The sequence below is a fragment of the Ambystoma mexicanum genome, chromosome 12 (genome assembly GCF_040938575.1).
Source record: "Ambystoma mexicanum isolate Mex_15411 chromosome 12, UKY_AmexF1_1, whole genome shotgun sequence".
NCBI classification, from domain to species: Eukaryota; Metazoa; Chordata; class Amphibia; order Caudata; family Ambystomatidae; genus Ambystoma; species Ambystoma mexicanum.
The window spans coordinates 682022580-682043598 of record NC_090936.1 but is presented as its reverse complement, the minus strand read 5'-3'; the positions used below and the strand labels follow the sequence as shown (position 1 = coordinate 682043598).

At 40.6% G+C, this 21019-nt stretch overlaps 1 protein-coding gene across 1 annotated transcript in view; it reads right to left on the bottom strand.

Moving 5' to 3' along the window:
• LOC138513998 (lysosomal alpha-glucosidase-like) overlaps window positions 1-21019 on the bottom strand; it is a 1078298-nt gene that overhangs the window by 607457 nt on the left and 449822 nt on the right. The window contains exon 9 of the mRNA XM_069629222.1: window positions 16596-16727. Within this exon, the coding sequence (XP_069485323.1) occupies window positions 16596-16727 (132 nt within the window). The remainder of the gene's footprint in view (window positions 1-16595; window positions 16728-21019) is intronic.

Genomic DNA, 21019 nt, shown 5'->3' with positions numbered 1-21019 from the left:
TTACCAGGTTGGAGACGAGGTCTGGTTGGCGTCTAAACATGTGCGGAACCCAGACGGTTCGCCCACGATACATAGGTCCTTTTATCATCACATCTGTAATAAATCCAGTAGCTGTTAAACTAGCATTACCATCCAACATGCAAATTCCTCCTGTGTTCCACGTATCTCTTCTGAAACCTGTTCAACCTGGAACCCGTGTTACAACACCGCCAAAACCAGTGGTGATCAATGGAGAACCGGAATTTGAGGTCAAGGACATTTTGGACTCAAAGTATGTCAGATCTAAACTATACTATCTAGTGGACTGGAAAGGGTATGGCCCGTAGGACAGAACATGGGAACCTTGCAAGTATGTCCATGCACCACGTTTGAAAGAAGGTTCCATCAAAATCACCCAACGAAACCAGACGGCGGTGGAGATAAGACTTGGCAGCAGTTTGGAGATGATAGGGGCAGCGGCGGGCGCTAACTGAGGGCAGTGCAGATACGTTTGTGTGGTAGTTGGCACTGGGGCCCTTACAAGCCATTCAGGCTGCCTGGATTGGGTCAGGAACAGGGCGACAGGCATGCTTAGCACCCCAGGAGTCACAGGTCTGCAGGGTGCGTGTGTAGGCATCAGGATCAGCGATTGGGCCAATGCGAGTGGCTCAGAGTGGATAGGCTTCCTCGAGTGGAGGGGGGAACAAGAAATAATGCATGTCTTTACCCCCTAGCTGGCAGGGCAAGTTGGCAGGATGGCGTGATAGTGGTAGTATGGTGTGGGCATTGGTGTGAATGTGGCCGGATGGTAGTACATTTGGGAGTGGGTATGCAATGGTAAGCCGCTCCATTATTGATTGTGCATCTGTGACCCGGAGAAGGTGCAGTTCCCATAATGGTGTGCAAACGTACCTAGGAGGCAGAGTGAGGAGGGGGTCTGGGCTGGTAGGTAGCCAAAGTGGCAGGATAAAGTAGGTGGGTGGAGGCAAGGTAATACTTGCAGAGCAGTACAGTTTCACAACAGCAGCCGAGCACAAGGGCTTACCAGACATGTGAAGGAGCATCAGAGAATGGTCCTGGAGAGGGTTCATAGTCAGGGTGGGGCATGGAGTAGGCATCTCCACGTCTTCCTGGCCCTGACAGGCCCAGACAGGAAGGGTCCTTATGTGAGGTCCTACATGCAAAAGACACCCTCTCCATCACACTTGTCATATTGGGAGAGGCACTGCATCATCATTTCACACCATAGGCCATGTTTTGTAAAGACTTCAGTGGCAGCCATTGGACTTGGGGACCTACCTCTGGGCTGGTTTAGCTCCCTCCCAGACAGAGTATTGCAAATTATAGCAGATGTGATTTCCCGTCCTGCCCTGTACCCACCATGGAGACACCTGGGTTGCTCCAACAATGCAGGATGTGTTTTCGGGGTATTTAATGTTAATGATTTCTGAATGTTTACAGTTTACAATGTAACAATCTATAGATGTGTCATATGCAGCACATTTAGCCGAACGCCTGTACAACAAATTCATATTTCACACCAAGTCACACCAAGTCCACTTTCTATTGGGCTGCATGTAAGTTTTAGGAGACTTCCAACACACAGGATGTGCTATATGCTGAACTCTTTTTAAAACCGTGTGACATATTGATTGAAATACTCTGATTCTTTTTACACACGCAGCCCCCCCCAAAAAAAAAAAAACTACCCATGTTGAAATCCTGGATGCAAATGCACCATCCAACAAAAGGCAAAAGATGTACAATTTCCATTCAGAGCGGGAACCCTATTATTTTTCTTCCTGCGTGAAAGGCAAATGTGCATCTTTCAATCTATGGTGCCCAAGTTACATTTAGATAAAAAGAATAACGCTGAGAGGTATTTTTCCTTGATACACACACATTCTGAAAACAATTTTCCTAAAGGAAGCTGACTGCGATCCTAAAATGTAGGTAAACTAAACGCTGCAATACAAATGCTGTTACAGAGGCACCCTTCAAAGTTGCTAATTATTTGATGAAAAACAAATGTACTTTTGCAGATGCTCCAATTGTGAAGTGTGCTGTGATTTGCTGTCTGTTGTAAAATATTGTAAAAACTGTCCTGAATGTGTGCCTGCCTTATCAGGTGGGCAGTTAGGTGAAAACACTTTAGCAAGGCACTATCAGACAATGTGATTGCCTATCTCTGCGAATCTGCTTTTTTCAGACATGAATTCTGACAGAATGTGAGTGCTGTGCTGTAGCGGAAATTATGCATTGTCTGTCTTGATAGTGACTGTCTCGATTGGTTTCCGACATTCTGATATGCTTGACAATTTTTAGGAGACAGCTGCTAATAAAGAATAATGAAATAAATATGTTTGTGAAGTTATTAATATAATGGTAAATGCATATGTTATTCCCTTTTATATAAAGAGCAAATAAACTGATCCCAAAAATCTTGGCACACATTCTCATACTCATGGACAACACCACCCCAGTAACTCTCGCCAATAGCTCCTACTATTGTCCATTAACTCCAAGTAGCTCTTGCTAATGTAAATACTGAAGACCCCTGCTCTAGAGCCTAAGGTAGTTGTATCAATGGAAATCACAGTAGCCGCCAAAAACCTCCATTGCTCCAGATGCCCTGTCCACAAGGACACAGCAGGTCATCTTCTGACAACTATGATCTGCTGCTGACTGAGGATACTGTCGCTGTACTTGTGAAAGCAACAGTATCTTGCCATAGTCAACTGGGATATGATGCTCATTTATTTTGATGAACATCCGTTATACATGAGTAACAGAGGGTTTTCTCCTGTGGTCAGCAACAGAAGCACCATCAGCACTTAAAATGCCTTTGACTGTACACTAGCTGGGGACAACCTAGGATGTCAATGAATATGCAGACAAGTGCTGCTGGTCAACCAGACTGCTTGGAGAAACTATGCTGTGGTGCACATCGTCTTTGCCAAAATGGCATGTGTCGCTCAAATACGCATCCACCATCTGTTTAGCTGTAGGCCCACTTCTGTGATCCGATGCTCTCCTAGGCCCAATCACAATGAGGAATGAAGAATCTGACGCGGGTGTATGTGTGCGAGTTTCACACTCTACAAGGGATATCCCTGCACCTGACAGTTGCAGTGGAGAGGGTGTTACTAGATGAAGACAGACATATTACTGGCATTTGGGGTTGCTGAGCTGTTGTTGCATGTCCTTCAAGCTGCTGATGTGTAAGCAAATGATCTTACAAACACCTCTCGTGTGCAGTCTTGCACATTCCAACTATGTCTTCCCTGTGTGTTATCCTACTGCCTACAGTCTGGAATGCCGATGCTTTAACCTTAAAATGAGGCCAACGAATGTCTGATTTAACAGCGTTATGTTTTTATATCTCTGCTGGAAAGGCTAATTTTGAGCAAGGAGATCAATGGAAGTACTTCACTAAGTGACATAGAGCTTTGTCTCACACCCTGTGTGGCTTCCTCAAAGGGATACATCAACCAGCAGATATTGTGTAAGAGTTACCACTCAGTCGGAGTGAAGAAGGCCCCATCCAATGCTCGACTGACTGTAGCTGAAATCAGTCACAGAATTGCCTTGCTCCCACAGGCATCATGCATATGCAATGTTGAATTCCAGCGGGATTCAACAGACATTTTTAACTGGTGGAGTGGGAGTTTGCACTGCACTTGCAATGAACTCCAGGCATTTCTGCCACTGCATGACTGGCTTAAATGATAGCAGATCTTGTGTGCCAAAGCAAGCATATCACGGACAAGGGAGCAATTGCTGAAAAAATGTTCAACCACAAGATGGAGATCATGTGTAAACATAGCACATGAATTATGTTCCCAAGCCGTGGTGCAATACTGATATTGGAGCCATTGTCTGCTACCCAAATTCCAATGCAAGTTGCCACAGAGTTAGCCACTCTGCCACAACCTGCTCCACATTATCTCACATGTCTTCTCCTCTGTGGCTCGTACCCTCAAAACCTTGCACATAAAGCAGTTTATTGGTGGACAACATGCAGCTGCTCGGATGACTTTCCTTGCTCACCACTAGAGGGGAAGGTAGCCCAATATGTTGCTACAATCATCTAATCAGAGTTTCGCACATGTCCACTTCTGCATAGTCAAGTGGACGTTCCCACCTTGTGAACTATCCAAGGCCTTTCTTACTGCAAGAACGGCTGTATTATAGAACAAAGGTACAAATTTGCATGAAAAGTGGGTTCGGCTCGGAATTTTCCAACCGGCATCATCACTTGCCTTCAACTCTCTGAAAACCTTTATTTTCAAGGTGTATGGCAGAGGTTCTACTGCCAGCATTATAGCCAACTGAGCATTGGCCAGCTGTGTTTAATGGACACAACGATATTTCTGTTTGGGCATGTGCATAGGCATTGTTTCCCTACCACTACTTTGGGTTTGGGTGCTGCTGATGGCACTGATGCAAGAATGACCCCCCGCCCCCAAGTTCTGGGGGCGGGGGGTCATTCCCGCAGGGGGATTGGCAGTTCCAACATACTACTGAGTGTGCGTCGGTTCCTAGGGGAATGCTATGTAATATGTTGGTCCGACACTTGTTCATGATATCACTTTCTATGCCCCAGCAATGATGATGCGCCTAGATTGGGCCCTTCCTTCCCACGAGACACAACTTTTCAGTGAAGCGTGCAGGTGATGAGATGCTGCTCTTGACCCTGTACAAAGAAAGATCACACCGTGGATATGCCCAGTGGACACGCAGTAGGTGTCATTAGCTGTTGGGCATAGGCAAACGATGGAAGATTGTGCTTCGCAAGGCAGACGGGTGAAAGAGCTCGCACTTGATGCTGTAATTGTCTGGTAGGTGCCATTGATGATTGATGTACACTACTGCCACGCACGGACCTGTTGCAAACAGAGTGCACACAGATTGAGTGTCTTTTTATATTTGTGAACTCTGAACATGTATGGTGGATCTGGCGGTAGTAAGTGTCCATTCATGAATCTGCATGCCTCTAATATTTAATGCAACAGGAAGAAGTGTTTCATTTGCCTCATAAACCTGATGCAAATAGTTTGTTTGCTGACCGAACTCTCTGGAATAGTCTGCTCTATCCCTCCACTCTATTCCCCCCCCCACCTAATGTCTTAAAAAAGCTCTTATGGCCTACTTATTCATTCCTGGCATGATGTTTTTGTTTTTTTGTGGCCTAATCCTGGTTGATGACCTCTTTATGTGCTTGATGATTCTCCTCCTGTCTTACTGTCTTCCCTCTTATTGCTCCGAGGCCCATGGGCGTGTAGCACTTTACAAATAATAAATATTAATAATGGGTGTTTGCAGCCCTGCTACTTGAATAACACATGCATTGATATACATTGTATTTTAATATTCGGTGAGACGATGACAAGGTGACATGCTGTATGAGTTATGTACATTTAATTAAACCTGCTGATAAGGCATAATGTGTTATTACCAGTGAGAATTACATTAAGGAAATTGGTGTGCTGCATATCATTTTAAAATGGTCGTTGCAGCTGCAATCTTATAAACCTGGTCTCTGTGTATCAAGAGCTCAGCTCTCAAGGCAGAAAGTTGAGGGATCAGGGTTCTTTAAACCAGTTTCCAATGATCGGTTACTAACCCAGCTACAGAAAAACAGGCTCAGCTGTGGATATTCAGATTAACAGGAAGCTTATTTTAGAAAATACAATAAAATAAGGCCATTACATTTTCAATGTCTTAGTTTTCATGTACTGGTAGATTTTACTATGGGATTAGGTCAGAGTTCAGTGATCTGGTTATTCTGAAAGTGGCGCCTTCAAAAGAATAGATGTCCACATTAAACCTCACTCTTGACATACGCAGAGCAAAAAGCCATCATCCATTATGTATCTGTTCCATGGCCTTAGTTCCCAGAATACTTGTCAATATGTATTTTCTGTTAATACAGAACTTCAATGACATTCGATGCACATCCATTTAAATACATAGTGCATTAAAAACACGCCAAATAATGAAAACACATTTTCAGCTCCCACTTACGCACCATTTGCTCGATTCAAAATCAGAAAAAAAAATAATTCAGCAGAGTGGTGCCTATCACATGGCTTCAAACAGTTTATGTTAATATTTGTGAATTAGTAACAAATGTACATATTTCAATACCTAATATGCTTGCAGCTAAAACAAACTGAAGAGTGTCTTTGAATTCAGAATTGTATTGCGGTTCTGAATATTTAGGCATCCCGTTATGGCATGGCAAAATACACTGGGCCAATCAAAGTAAAGGGTAGAATTGTTGAGAGTTTCAATGTGTAATGGGAATCCATTTTAGGCCCCTGTTCAATTAGAAATTACTGTTTCAAATGATGCTAGATTGGTGGAGTATGTTTTGTATTTAATGTTAAACACATAGAAAGTTGGAAGACTTCTTGCAAAAGCTGCCAATATGAGAAGAACTGATTGGGTTCCCATCTGGATATAGCTGTTGAAAATTCTCCTTAACAAGGGCTTTTGTAGAAGCAGCCAAATGACCAAGACATAGCCAAATTGCCTTAGAGGGATTTGGAAGCACTAGGAAACCTGAAAGAAAGAGCTCACCTGGAGAAGTTACCCAGAGCTGTTGATATTCCTACCTGTCTTGGTCCTTTAAAAGACAATGCAAAATTGAGCATAATAACACCAGCCCATTTAGATACATGTCATTAGAATGTGTTGAACACCAGATATCAATTGAATGTATTTAGGGGTACCCTGTGTACAAGCAAGGACACTAAATGGAGACCAGGCTAACAAATAAAACTTTGTGAAAACATACTTAAGCTAGATTGCTCTAGGCTCTATAATTGCACCAATCGTATTATTTATTGACAGTACCCAAGTGTTAAGAAATAATGGATTTATCACGTGGGCAATATATATTGTTTGTTCGGTGACACAAAGACTTTCATGGATTGATAATCTTCTTCACCTGTGAAAACCATAGTTTACATAAAAGAAAACATTCTCGATAGTGTTCTACTCTGTTAGAGTGGAACAGGAAGGAGGTTAGTTTCTTCCCTTAATTCCCATGAAAACAATTTCTATTTAAATAACCAACATCTTTTTCGTAATAACATTGCATGGAAATGGATGCTGCCGTAAGTGGACTCTTTATCCCAATTAGAATGAAGTTGTTGACTTCTCTTCTATTTTTAAATCGCATGCTTGTGTGAATACATCAGGATATTTTGCTCTCTGAAATAAAAGCTTAAAAACGCTAAACTCAAGCATTTCGAATAAATGTAACCAAGTTAAACCTAGCAAACATGCTTATATGTATGTTCAAGCTAGAAGCAAATATTAGCAAAACTTTTAGAGTTGAATCAGTCCAACTTTAAGGCAATAATTTTTCTGATGCCAACATTTCCTTATGCTTTCAGGGAAAGCTAGGTCACGTGTATGGTTGTATGGTTTTAACGTTTATTCAAAGAATGTCTGATTTAATCCAACATCTGATGACAGGCTGTATGCTCATATTGGAGAGGATTTCATTGTTTTATTTTGTCTAAAATAGTTATGCATATTTGATTGTATGTGCATTGGTGTTTGAGTGTACTGTGAATGTCAACATTCGTAAGATAAAAGCAACCAGGTTCCTTTGTTTTACTGTAGACAAGCTGCCTGTATTTATGGGGAATATTGTGCGTGACAGCCCAAGCACTGAAAGTTAGGGGCCCACCAGAAATAGATCACTCAGATAAAAAAAACATGCTTCTTGTCACAGATTTTGGGGTGGTACTACAGTTGTGGCTGGTTTTAAATCAAGTATTCTTATTTTGTACAAAGCCTCAAAGCTTAGACATTCAGATGTATACCAAATATAGAAGTAATTTCAGTGAATTTCAGAAAACTACAGTTGTGTAGAAAAACATAGCCACATTTGTGAAGTTTATTAGTATCACCGTATATTTAGAGGCAAACCGAACCTGTATAATTCTATTTACGTCCCATTTGCACACTTCCACCCTCCCCAAGAAATGTAAATTAAGTTAATACAAAATTGACTTATTAGTTTCAATTGATGTAATTAGTAAGCAGCTGTGGTATAGAATGAAACAAGGCATCCAGATTCTTCCAATCATGAGGATGTAGCAAAATATTCCAATTCATTATTCTTGAGAGAAAAGCAAGAAGCGGGAATGGTATACTGTGTAGCCTACTGCCTTCAGTGCATGGCATGCTCATTTCTATCATACTTTTCTGACCTGGAAGGGTCTGCAAGAAATAATTTCAGAAAACATTATTTAACAGGAACATTTCTCTACGCCCATTTCTTTGGTTCAACAGGTATAAGTTAGCAGAATTATATTTTCAGTTGCAGCAGGTTGGCAAAGGTTAAAAAAGTACACTTTATCACATTATCACATATGCATACTTAATTATCAGCAAAATCCGATGTGTGACATTTGAATGGCACTTGTGAAAAAAGTTATAACCACATTTCAAAGCTGTGAGCTACTCAACGTTTGTGAAGGAATCGCAACTTGGCACATGCCCACTGAAAGCCAGTCAAGAACACCAGTAGACCCCCTTAACAACATGCATAACTGGATAAACACCCTCAACAGCATAGCACCAAAACAGCCCCTCAAACTCTCACAAACGAATTAAGTCAAAATGTTTCTTCCTAAACTTGCTATCTAAGAAAAATGAAGACTAAATAAAAATCAGAAGAAGAAAGAATCTACCATCGATAGCTTCAGTTTAACAGATCAGAAACTATCAAAGCAAAAAAATAACATTACACACATCCAATAGAATCAGCATAGTACGGTAAGAATGACCCAGAAAAGAGACTGCGCCCCAGGTTGCAAAGTGATTGATTTATTGCATATAAAGAGTTGCCCTTCCTGATGACACATGTTTCGGCCTTTCTTTAGGCCTTTTTCAAATCAGGGCTTGTTATCTTTTATGCCCCTTAATACGTTAGAAAGCATCTCCCCTCATCATTATCCAGGTTAGATCACTTCCCACTATGTTGAAGCGTAAAATCGCGTGGTTCCTTGACTCAAAAAGCGGCGGTCAGTAACCTGTGGGGCAAGGAGGACAGGAAGGGAGAGGGTCAGGACACTGGCTGGCAGGTCACCAGCCAGTGTTTGGATAAGAAGCATAACCCCTCTCCCTGACACCCCTTCAGACTCCTGGAGCCAGGCAGGATGAGGGGATAGGTGGGAAACATCACTGTCCAGAGAACAACAAGGAGGTGCAAAGCACCCAAGGACAGGGGAGGCAGGAAACACCCAAGTGGGAACAAAGGAGGCAGCCCAAGGTGTGAAACGTTGTCGGGGCTAGCCTGCCGGGGGCTGGATAAAGGCCCAACACAGGCAGACAGAGCTCAGGGCTAGTCCCTAGCCAATATAAGGAGGTACAGGAGCAGCCAGAGAGCACATTCAGTTTGGTACTCCACACGGAACACCAAACAAGTATCCTGCATACGCAGTTTACTTTTTCTTTTCCCAAGGACCCTCTCATCCAAGAAAAAGGGAGAAAAAAAGAAGGAAAAGAGATGCAGGGCAACTTAAGGGGCCCATATCGTCATGGGACGAAGAAGGTGGCACGGGCCAGAGGTGTAACCTCTGGACCTTGTGCCCAAAAGTATACGTTATGTATTATTACAATGATTATGATGTTTGGTGTATTATTACATAATGTGCAATAAAATCCCACAGCCTTTGTTTCGTGTGGTACTTGGGGGATCATGGGGTCAGTCACTAACTACTTAGGTTCACCGGTTATGACATGTCCAATCAGCTGTGGATGGGTAACCTTTGACTTTTGCAAAGCTACTAAAATGGGAAGTAGGTATACCTCAGAGCCTGAGATTCTCCTCAGAGTGAATTTCATTGGTGTACCACAAATCAGCCTTTGCACTAACTTCCACTTCTACATGGCCCGTGAAATCCTCACACTCACTAAGAATATAAAGTTACAGATGCATCCAAGCAACGCCTTCTAGACCGATTTCTTTGCAGTCATAGTTTGATTTACATTTTCAGAAAAATGTCACTTGTTTAATGGCTCTTACCCTCCTTTCAAGGGCAATAACACCACACTCACGGTGTTTCTGTAGTAGCTATGCAGGATTACAAACACGCCAGCTGTAGCAGTTACCACCCCTGTTAAAGGTGTGATTAGAGAGCTTTGGCTCTCTGCCATGACTCTTGCACAGCACCCTAGTGCCAAAAGGAGGCTCTCTGATGGATAGCCGACTGCATTTATGCAAAGGCTCTGTGGTAGCAGGAGGCATTTGCAGGAAACAGGGCACCTGTGTAAGTTGGGGCCGATTTGTAGAATGTTTCCTGCAAGATCTCCTTTGATCTACACTGCCTAGCACATTTACTTTTTTCCACCTGCGCACCACATTCACATTTCGTATTCTCATTTTGTAATACGAGTAGGCTGCTCCATGATGCATAGCTTGAGAGCATTATGGCGAAGGCTCTATTGTACGAATGAGCATTTCGTAGAAAGCAGGGCTACTGTCCAAATTTCTGCAAACATTAGGTTTGGACATTTTTGGACTAGACAACATATTTAGAAGTTCTCAGACTTTATTCTTTAGGAATTGTGGTAGGTTTTGGGCGTTTTTATATTGGTTGGCTAGGTACAGTCAAGTCCATCAGTTGTGCAAAACTCAATGCAGTTGCTAAAAATCTCCATAAGCACTGAGAAATATTAAGTTGACCAAAACAGATTAACTATCTTTTCAGCAAGTGTGTATGTGCCTGCATAGCATGTGCTTTTACACTGCTTCTCTTCTTACTACACAACAGCACCCGAATACTGCGCCATAAAAGGCTTCTTATTGCATTGGGACTTCCTCCATCTTGGTCAACCGTTTGTTCCCGAAGGACGTTGGCAACCTTTGTCCATATTCTGGATTCAGGGTAGTGACTGGGCAGCACCTGCCATCGTTGCTGATTCTCCTTGTTGTTAATGGTATTTCTACAATGTTATTTGGCCCCCACATGGCAGGCCTCAAGCAGGTGCCGAATGAACAGAAGCTGTAGGATACTCTACCTATGCAGTTGTCTTGAACACAAGTTGTGTATATTTAGCCCCTACAATACGTCCAGTTGATTTCACTTTATTTGGATTTATATTGTGCAAAGACGATCCAGTACGAGAAGCACAGTGCTAAAGCTTGACCTTTTGGCAAGCTACAATCAGAAGGACTAAAAGGTTTTCAATTGTTTCCTTAAAGTCATGCAGCATTCAGTCTTATGGATCTCCACCGGAACAGAATTCCACAAAGTGGAGGCCTTGCTTTGAAATGCACATCACAAAGATTTTTCAAGTTCATAACAGGACACTACTACTAGCCATGCATCACAGGCCCAACCCAATTCTACCTTTCAAGAGTAGCCAACGAAGCCCCTTCAACACCACGGGAATGCTAACCTGCCAAGAGTACTGGTGGCAATCCTAGCAGCAGTGTTTTGGAGGACCTGGGGTTGCTGATTGATGCCCTTATTCATTCCCAGAAAGAGTATATTACTATTATGAGAATCATATTTAGTGCAACGGTGACCCAACTAGCCTCCAATAGAAATAGGTGCATTTTCCCTACTAGCATATGATGTCAATTAGATGAACTAAAAGTTGCCATCAGCCGTTATTGGCCAAGGAAGATAGCCAAAGATCTTGCTGTTTTTTTGTTGTTGAAGAAATGCTTGCATTAGAGACAGGAAATATAAGTTACAAGCTTATCGTCTTATTCCTTACATGATCCGAGGAGAGCAAGAGGCGTTATCTGGCAACCATGACTCACTGGGAAAGAGTCAGGTTTTGAATCAGATTTTCTTATGGTGTTCCTGTAAATTGCTATGGAACAACAGTCCTTCCTGGGATAAGAAATCGTGGAGTAATTATCGATGCTAAACAGGGCCTAGAAAACAAGATGCCTGAAGCACATCACAATCTGAAATCAAGGAAAGGGATTTGCATGAGTGCTGTCTAACCGTAGACACTCTATCCTGCGGAAGGTATTTCATCCAGACTCTGGATTTCTGATCCATACTTGCCATTGATTGGAATCTGTCCATAAGAACCAAATTGTCGCTGTATTGAAAGCACCTGATCAAGCAACATTTAGACGCCTGACCCATCATCTTCAACCAGCCGAAGGATATTTATCCTAGCATACAGCAGGACAATTCCTGTTCCGCCATTTCTTTCTTAATTTCTTAATCTGAACTACCTATCAATCTGGAGTTTCCAGTCCTCAAGATGGGTTTCAGGTTGAAGGGACCCTGCTTTGTCCTAGATCTTTAAAAGGAACCAGGGTGAAAGTCAATTTACCTACCACAAAGCTCTAATCTGTGACTGCTAAGCAGTGTTCCCCCATTCAGTGCACACATTTAAGATTCCTGGCTTCCTCGTCACAGCTGAAGAGCAATGGGTATGGGGACATTGCACAGAGCCTTCGCAATGCTGCAAGTGCTTGGATGTCTAAGGATAAATCACTTCATTCATAAAGGATTTTACTGAGGAATAAATCTTCACAATAGTGTTATTGGAGAATAATTCTGCTTATAATTCGCTTCTAATTACATGCAGTTCACAGTCTGCATGTCAAACTGCCCATGTATTGTCTTTCCTCAGCTCCTCCAAAAGTCTGGATGATGTCAAGAATATGTTTATGTTTATTAAATTTATATTGCGCACCTACTAACCCGAAGGCTTGAGGGCACAGACAAGACAAACAACATAGATACATATATACAATTACAACAACAAAAAGATCGAGATAGGCAAGGTATAACAATTACCCCCTCCTAATAATTATTGATCAGGAATTAGATCATCAAAATGAACATGAAAACAATACTCTCAGGGTCGAGCCGAATACATGACTGACTCCTTAGTTCTAAAATTAGAGAATGTAAAAGAGACACCACAATACTCCTGGGACCCAAAATATTGTGTGCACTATGTATATATGTATAAACTTTACTTGAATTGTACAAACGCACTTGCAATGCATGTAAAAACTAAATATCATCATTCCATAAAATATGAAAAACAGGGAAAATCACTGGATTCAATCACAAGTCCATCATGATCATGATTTTACCTCACGAGTACATATATTGAAGCCCTTAGTAGAAAGGTTTTCACAGTGGACGAAACTCAGGGTTCATTACACGTTAATAAAAGTTAAAAAGCAGCATTGCATTTCCTATCTTTAAAACATTTCAATATTGGAACCAGGTAAAAAGCATGGAGATAAAAATCTTTACGGCATAAAAATATTACATGTAATCTTGATTCCTCCTTATCTGGACAGAAAGGGCAACAACTATAGGGTCCTGATTCTTCCATGTAAGAACCCATACGTTTGAAGGGAGTACATTGAGGCGTAGACTCATTATAACCGAACGCCCACACATATACACAAAACAGCCTAGGTACGGCTGGTTGCCTTCGGTTGAAATAAGCAGGTAGAGTCAGCTATCTTTAAATTTAAGCCAACATCAGACTCCTTAAGCCCTCTTGCACTGACGCATTATTTCGAAATGAGGTGTTTGTTTTCCATTTTACAAGGTTCAAAATTCGTGGACCATAAGGTCGGGACTTGAACCACGGCTAAAGATTTTAAAACCTGTTTACAACATGGAATCTTCTCGGCAGAAGGGCGTAAGATAGGGAAGCCTAAAATTATGTCTCAGTGTACAGCTTTTGTATTAGATTGTGTGTATGGGCAAGACCATTCAATCAACAATCCAGGATTCAAAACACTTCTTCAGTGCTCTAAATATTAAAGAAATGTAAAACTGTTGTTAATGGAATGGGGACAAATCAGATGGTTTGTGAATTATTTGTTAAACTCTGTTGGACCTCAGGAGTAGTGTAATGTTGCTTTTCCATACATTACAATGTCAATCTGCAGCCTGGTCTAGAGCAAGTGTCCTATCAGCATTCACTAATTGAGGCACTTTGCATCTTTAGCATGCGACACACCACCTGCGCTCCTTATCTTGGGCCATAGGATACCTGTGGTCTATCACCTGCTGATTCATCTCTTTCGCTATAAGGATAGTGAATGTCGCCCAACAGTTCCTTTACAGGTTCACATAACGCTCAAGTTACTTGCAATGCCAATATAATGCACAGCTGGGGTGTTACATTCTATGTAACACATGATCACACCATTATCTTCTTTAATACTTGACTCTTGCTCACACTGATTCAATAGACATTTCAGTTATTGAGAAGTAGAATAAACGCAGAGTCTTTACTTTTGGAAATGGATGCCAATACCCAGCTTGCAACATGTTGAGCAGTTTAATAAATGTCATTTTAAAATATGTTTGCTCTCTGTGCTTAATTGCAGCGGTGCACTGCATGCACATATTGCCATGAATGTCTCATGAACTAGTGGCTTGCCTTCCCTGCTTGCATTCCAAATGTCTCAAGCTACATTTTGGTAGCTAATTGCTTGAAATATAGAATTCTTGCAACCTGCAGGCTCCATTACCCTTACTTCAGAGTCTTAAAAAGTTGAATTCCCAAATGATATCTTAGTAAGAAGACAATTGGTGCCTTCCATTATCAAAATGCCAAAGGCCCACACAAATGCACCTCAAATCATCGGAATCACTATGGTGGAACGTAAGCATTCAAAGCAAGACAGCATCAATTGCACAGAAATTACCCGTTAGAAAATCATCTTGGTTGGCGCCAACCACTTGATTGGGAAGGTTGGATGTTTTTCAAAGAACTTTAAAATAAATACAAGCTAGCAACTGTCACTTTGTCAATGTTAGACTCCAATCAGCAGTAGAAAAACTATGAAACACACTGAAGGGTGTTATACCACCCACCCCATTAATAATGCAATGATTCAGCAGAGAACTATATTCCAAAAACGTGGTCTCAAAACTTTACAGGCATTAATCAACATGCACTGTTTTGAAAGTGATAAGATCAAAAGGGTATGGGAGTTGGACTTTGGCTTGAAATTGCCATACGGAGTGTGGAAAGAGCCTAGAGCAACCCGCTGAAAATGGCCCACCCTGCTGCTATTGCTCAGACCAATTCTTCTCTGGTAAACATAACTTTCTACTCTCCAGCTAGACTATTACATTCAAAGTTCATCTTCAGGTCATTCCTGGCACTGTAGCTGTCAGAAGAAGACATCACACATATGGCATATGCACACAGTGGTAGAAGATTCAACAGTTGTGTAACTTTAAAGAGAACATTACTTTCATTGTACTCAAATCATGTTTCATATAACAAATTATCACTTAAGTACTGTGTGATTAATATTAGTGATTTATACAGCACTTCATATCAGACTCATCCAGTTTTCCTATTACGAGCAACCATGAGCAAGACTCAATCACCATTAACGAAATCTATGCCATAATGCAAAGCTCGATGGCCACAATTTGTGTCTTAACAATGAAAAAACAGAAAAAATAAAAACTCTCCAACCCGACTTTTTATCCATCACCATTGGCGGAACACCCATCCCAGTTCTCAAGCAGGTCCAAATACGGGGTGTTCACCTAGAATCCAACCTCACAATGACCAAGCATATCAGTACCCTTTCATCCTCTAATGCCTACACATCTAAACTCATTGCACTCAGCCGCCAATTTCTGAACCCACAAAATTGTCTCACCCTAGCTCGAGCCCATATATTGTCAAAATTAGACTACTGCAACATTCTCCTGTTAGGCACCACAAGCACGAACTTGGCCAAACTACAACTGTTGCAAAACCAAGCCCTACGGACATCCTTCGGCCTAAAAAGAAACAACCACATTTCTCATATCAGGAGGGAAGGTCACTGGCTACCCATCCAAGCCAGAATCCTCTTCTAAACGCTTTGCATAACCCACAAATGTTTCACCAAGATGGCTCCCACATAACTCAATAACTCCATTTCCCCAAGAAAAGCCACCAGATCCCTCAGATCCAACTCCAGAACTCAATTATCCATCCCAGGGTACAAGAGCTCTAGAGCAGAGGGAAACAGCTTCCCAGTAGGAGCACCCAAAATGTGGAACTCCCTCCCCTCCCACATTAGAACCGAGCCTTCCCACCAACGCTTTAAGAATCTCATTAAAATGTGGCTCTTCAATAAATTCTAACCTGCTGCTCCTCCACTATGTCTTGTCTATTTACCTGCCTTCGCTATCATTATTAATTGTTAGACCTGTTATTTATACCTTTCTGTATTGTAATTGCAAATACCTGTACTGTAACCAACTTCTAACGTTACATGTAACACCCTGTAACCAGACAAGTAAGTCTTCTGTAACCTATGCTGTGATACCTCCAGGTTTGGGCGTATAACAAATAAAATGAATAAATAAATAAATAAAAATAATTAACCATCGGTATTGCATATTGGTGTGTGTTCTAATGCAATTCCTCATGACTGACTGAGAAAAGAGCATAACTAAGGTAGGTTTCTCAGTGCTTGTCGTCCTCAATGCAGCCATCAATGGCCTGATATATACAGTTTAATACATGTAGCATGGACATGTATGATACTTTGCTGAACTGACAGTTTTTGACATTATGGTAATTCAGAAAAACATTTCAAATGTTAATACTAATGGCGGGGACATTACCAGAATAATGATATAATGCATCCCATCCTTCTTCAACTCTTTCACATAATCAGGCAGTCCTGCATAGTTCACTTGGTCAATGGTAAAGTCCATCTGCTGGTCCATGTAGTCAATGTCCCCATACTGAACATCCTAAAAGAGAACATGAACACCATCAGCATATGCAGCCATGCTGCCGCGCTTGCCCTCCACTGCAGAAGACACAAAGCTAATCAAAAGGTCAGTGATTCACAAAACAGCTTTGCAAGTCACTCACCGGAAAAGAAATATAAGATTAATGCAAACAACACATTGGGGACAAAACACAATACGATTTAGAGACCAAGCAGTGCTAATGGTGTTCACAAAAATGTCTTAACAAAGGGACACATTTTCTAAATTAGTGATCATTTGCAATCTCGCAGTTAACAAATGTAACCTTGCATTGAATATTGACTTGCATAATGTTTGGATCACATGACGTGTAACATGTTTTAATCTAGAAAAGTGAAAATAATCACTGCAAGCAATTGCACTGCTTAGATTTGTTTTGTAGAGGCGGGGGGTTGAGGGCGCTTTATTTAATAAGAATAATGCATGGCGATATAACAGTCAAAGGTTCATGTAACAATGAATCTAAATTGAACTGAGCATCAGCACGATTCACCCTTGTGACCAAGCATATGTGTGCCATTGAATATAAATATCACATGTTAAACATAAAGCAGGACAAGGCAAACAATGCACAGACAGAGATACGGACCGGAGACACACAAAGGGAGGGAAAGAGAAGAGACAGGATAATATAATATGGACATAAAAGCATATAATATATAGTATGAAAAGATTATTATGAATTTAGGGCAAGGGTGGATAGAAAACCAAGAACCTTGTTCCAATGCAAAGCATGCTTGTGAACTAAACATGAGGAGGAAGCAATACATCTTTCTAATCTGTGAATGTTACAAACAGAATTCCACCAATTCTATAACGGATGCGTTTAAAATGTTTCCAGTTCGCTGAAACGGATTGGATAGCAATTAAGATAAAAAGATCAAACAAATGACAGGCAATTAATTTACTCTGCAGAAGCGTGCTACCAAGTGAGAGGAATTTAAAATTAAAATCATGTTGTACCTGAAAAGTGTCCCAAATATTTTCCCAATCTTTTCAAACAAATGTACATTCAACAAACATATGTATGAATGATCCTTCAGAGTCCCGCCAAGCCTAACAACTATCATACGGTGCAATCTTACATGTATAAAATTTAGCAGGGGTAATAGAAACTCTATGGTGAAAACGGATAAGGTTTGAGTCAACTTGCTGATGAGGTCACACTGGAGATTTATTTCCAAACCGAAGGCCAGCGTTTCTCTTTGTTGATAAGAGTACAGTCTTGTTGCCATGCTATCTGTGACCCCCATTCAGGATCAATGGATTGTACAGCAGATAGGGTCTTATAAAGCTTTGAGGCAGAAAACTGAAGATTATGCATATGTTGTAGTCTATCATTTTGAGGAGAAGATGTGCTAGACAATAAGGATTGCAGATGATCCATTAATGCATTAATGATAACTTCTTATTGGTGCCAAAAGAACATGGAGGTAGATCATTTTGCTCAAAACTCATTAAATGATAGCAGTAAATGATAGCGGTACTCCCTGATCTAGTAACTTGTTAACATATTTAATACCTTTAAGTAGCCATTTTCTCCAAAAGATCTACCATTCATACATATTAAACCACTGAACCAAAGAAATTGTGAAACAAACTTAGATGAACTCACAGTGTGTGGAAATAAATACAATCTGATATATCGGGCAGAGATTATGACACTCATGCACGTAATACATCTATTTTTCCTTTTGAAAGTGAAACAGTCAATAAGTGATAGAGGATATATCATAACATTTTCCAGGTGCAGCTATATAGATGAATTACAATCAGCTCAGGGGACAATCCACATTTGATATTGTCTCAACACAAATGCTATGTGATATTTATTGAAATACAGGCACCCCACCCTCATTTGGAGTAGGTCATTTAAACTTACCTAGCAAGGTTCTAGGTTTCTTTTTGTCCCATATAAACGTGGCCAAAAATGTACCAATCGAGTTATGATAAGTATACAGAAAGAAAACCGTTAGCATATACAGAATGTACAAAATCATTTTAAGGTATAATTTAAATGGCTTCAAGGCAACCCGCCAATGATAAAAATGGAGGGTACCTTGAATCAGTTGGTTCTTTGATTCTGGATGTGATGATAGTTTATTTATATAGCGCCTATAGACAATGTGTTTCAAAGTGCTTCAAGGCAAGGGAGGGAACAAAGGAAAATACAATGACTTTCTTAAAGGCCATGAACAGTAAGGATGTGAAATTAACTATCATACTCGGCCTGACAACATTTCAGATAGTGCAAGAGCTAAGACATAGATAAGGAGGGAGGGGGAGAGTGGGGAGGAAATGGAAACAGACAGGCAACTACAGTACTAGGTCTGAGGACATTTCTGGTAGAGCCGGAGAAAACAAAAGGTGAGGGAGAGGGGTGCCGAAAGGGAGGGAAGGAACAAAACAAGTGACTATTGTAATAGGCCTGACGACATTTCAGATAGTGCTGTAGGGGGTGCCGGGGGACAAGTAAAGAGAGAGGGGAGGAGACAGACGAGGTTGCTTTCATACTAGGTCCAGGATAGCACGATGCCTGTGTTTAATAATATTTTTAGTAGAAGAGCACATATGTATACCCAGGTATTTGATCCCATTTAGTCCCATTTGGACACAATTTCAAACCAGAGGCTTGAATGTGAGGTTTGGTGCAGATAATATTAAGAGGTAATACTTTGGATGCATCAGTATTTAATGTGTAGCAAGAAACATAGGAAAACCTTGTAATTATGGCCAGAAAATGTTGTAAAATAATATCTGGGTTTTTAAGGGACAGAAGGAGATCATTAGCATATGCTGCTATGTGTATACCACTATACTCAATACCCTGCACATTAGTATCCACTCTAATTGTTTCCAGTAAAAGCTCTATGGCTAAATAACAGAGGGGACAAGGGACAACCTTGCCTAGTGCCTCTGTACAAGGGAAAATATGCTGAAATGTGTCCATTAATAAAATAGCAGTTTGGGGATTAGAGTATAACACATTAATCATGGGTAAGAATAAGTTGCCAAGACCATCCCATTTTAGAGCCTCAAACAAATAATGCAAATCAATCCGGTCAAAAGCTTTTTCCGCATCAAGAGCTACAGCTGCAAAACTATCCTTGGATGTATCCACAATATCTAAAATATCTTATGTTGGATGAAGACAATCTACCTTTAACATATTCCTCCTGATCACCTTTGATTAAGTTGGGTATACACAGTAGAAGTTGTTTGGCTAAAATGTTTGCAAAGGTTCTACAATGTGTGTTTATTAGGGAGATTGGCCTATAGCTTTGGGGAAGTTTGGGATCCTTATTAGGTTTTGGAAATACAACTAGCATGGATTGTGAAAATGTACATTCTGATTTGCTATGGGTGACAAAATGATCAAATAGTTCATTCAGTTTGGGTACTAATAAATTATTGAAATAAGCATACAAATCTACTGAAAAGCCATCATGGACTGGGGCTTTTTGCTTTTTTATGATCCTTGATTGCTTTATAAATTTTTGGTTAAGTAATGGGACTCTTGTCTGTTCTTTTTTAAACTTAAGATACAATGCCAGCGATTTACTTATTTTATTAGGAAATGGATATATTTTTGCTTCATATTTTAGCAATGTAGTACATCAATACTCCAATTGTATCGTATTATACTTAATTCTAAGTTGCATAATATTATTGTGGATGCTAGGAAATGCATTCTGGGCATATTGTTTCTCCAGAATGTTTTGCTGTTTCAGAATTGAACTGACTCTTGTTTGAATGTTTTATTTTTCTTAGCAACATAATAGTTAATTTGACCTTTGAGCACAGCTTTATATCAATCCCAGTTATTAACCATATAAGTATATTCACTTTTGTTTTCCGTGAAGAAATTATGGTTTGCTTTTATTAAAAAGAAGTGAACAGCTCATCCGTCAACAAAGCCATGTTAAATCTCCATATGTTTGATATGTGGCTATTTTGTGGTGCAATCTCAAGTTTAATTGGAACTGGAGCATGAACAGATAAAGAGATACTATCAATGCAGGCATTTAACAAAAGACTGAACATGGATTTGGAAAGCAGAATATAATCGATTCTGGAGAATGATTGATGACGTTTAGAATGAAAAGTGGATTCGATGTCTGCGGGATGGGTCAGGCGCCAGGAATCAATAAGACCCAATTCAGATATAACATTTTGAAACTGTTTTTGTGATTGAGAATGTTTAAACCGCACATCAGACTTTCTATCTAGAAACAGATCTATAACTTCATTACAGTCTCCACAAACAATTG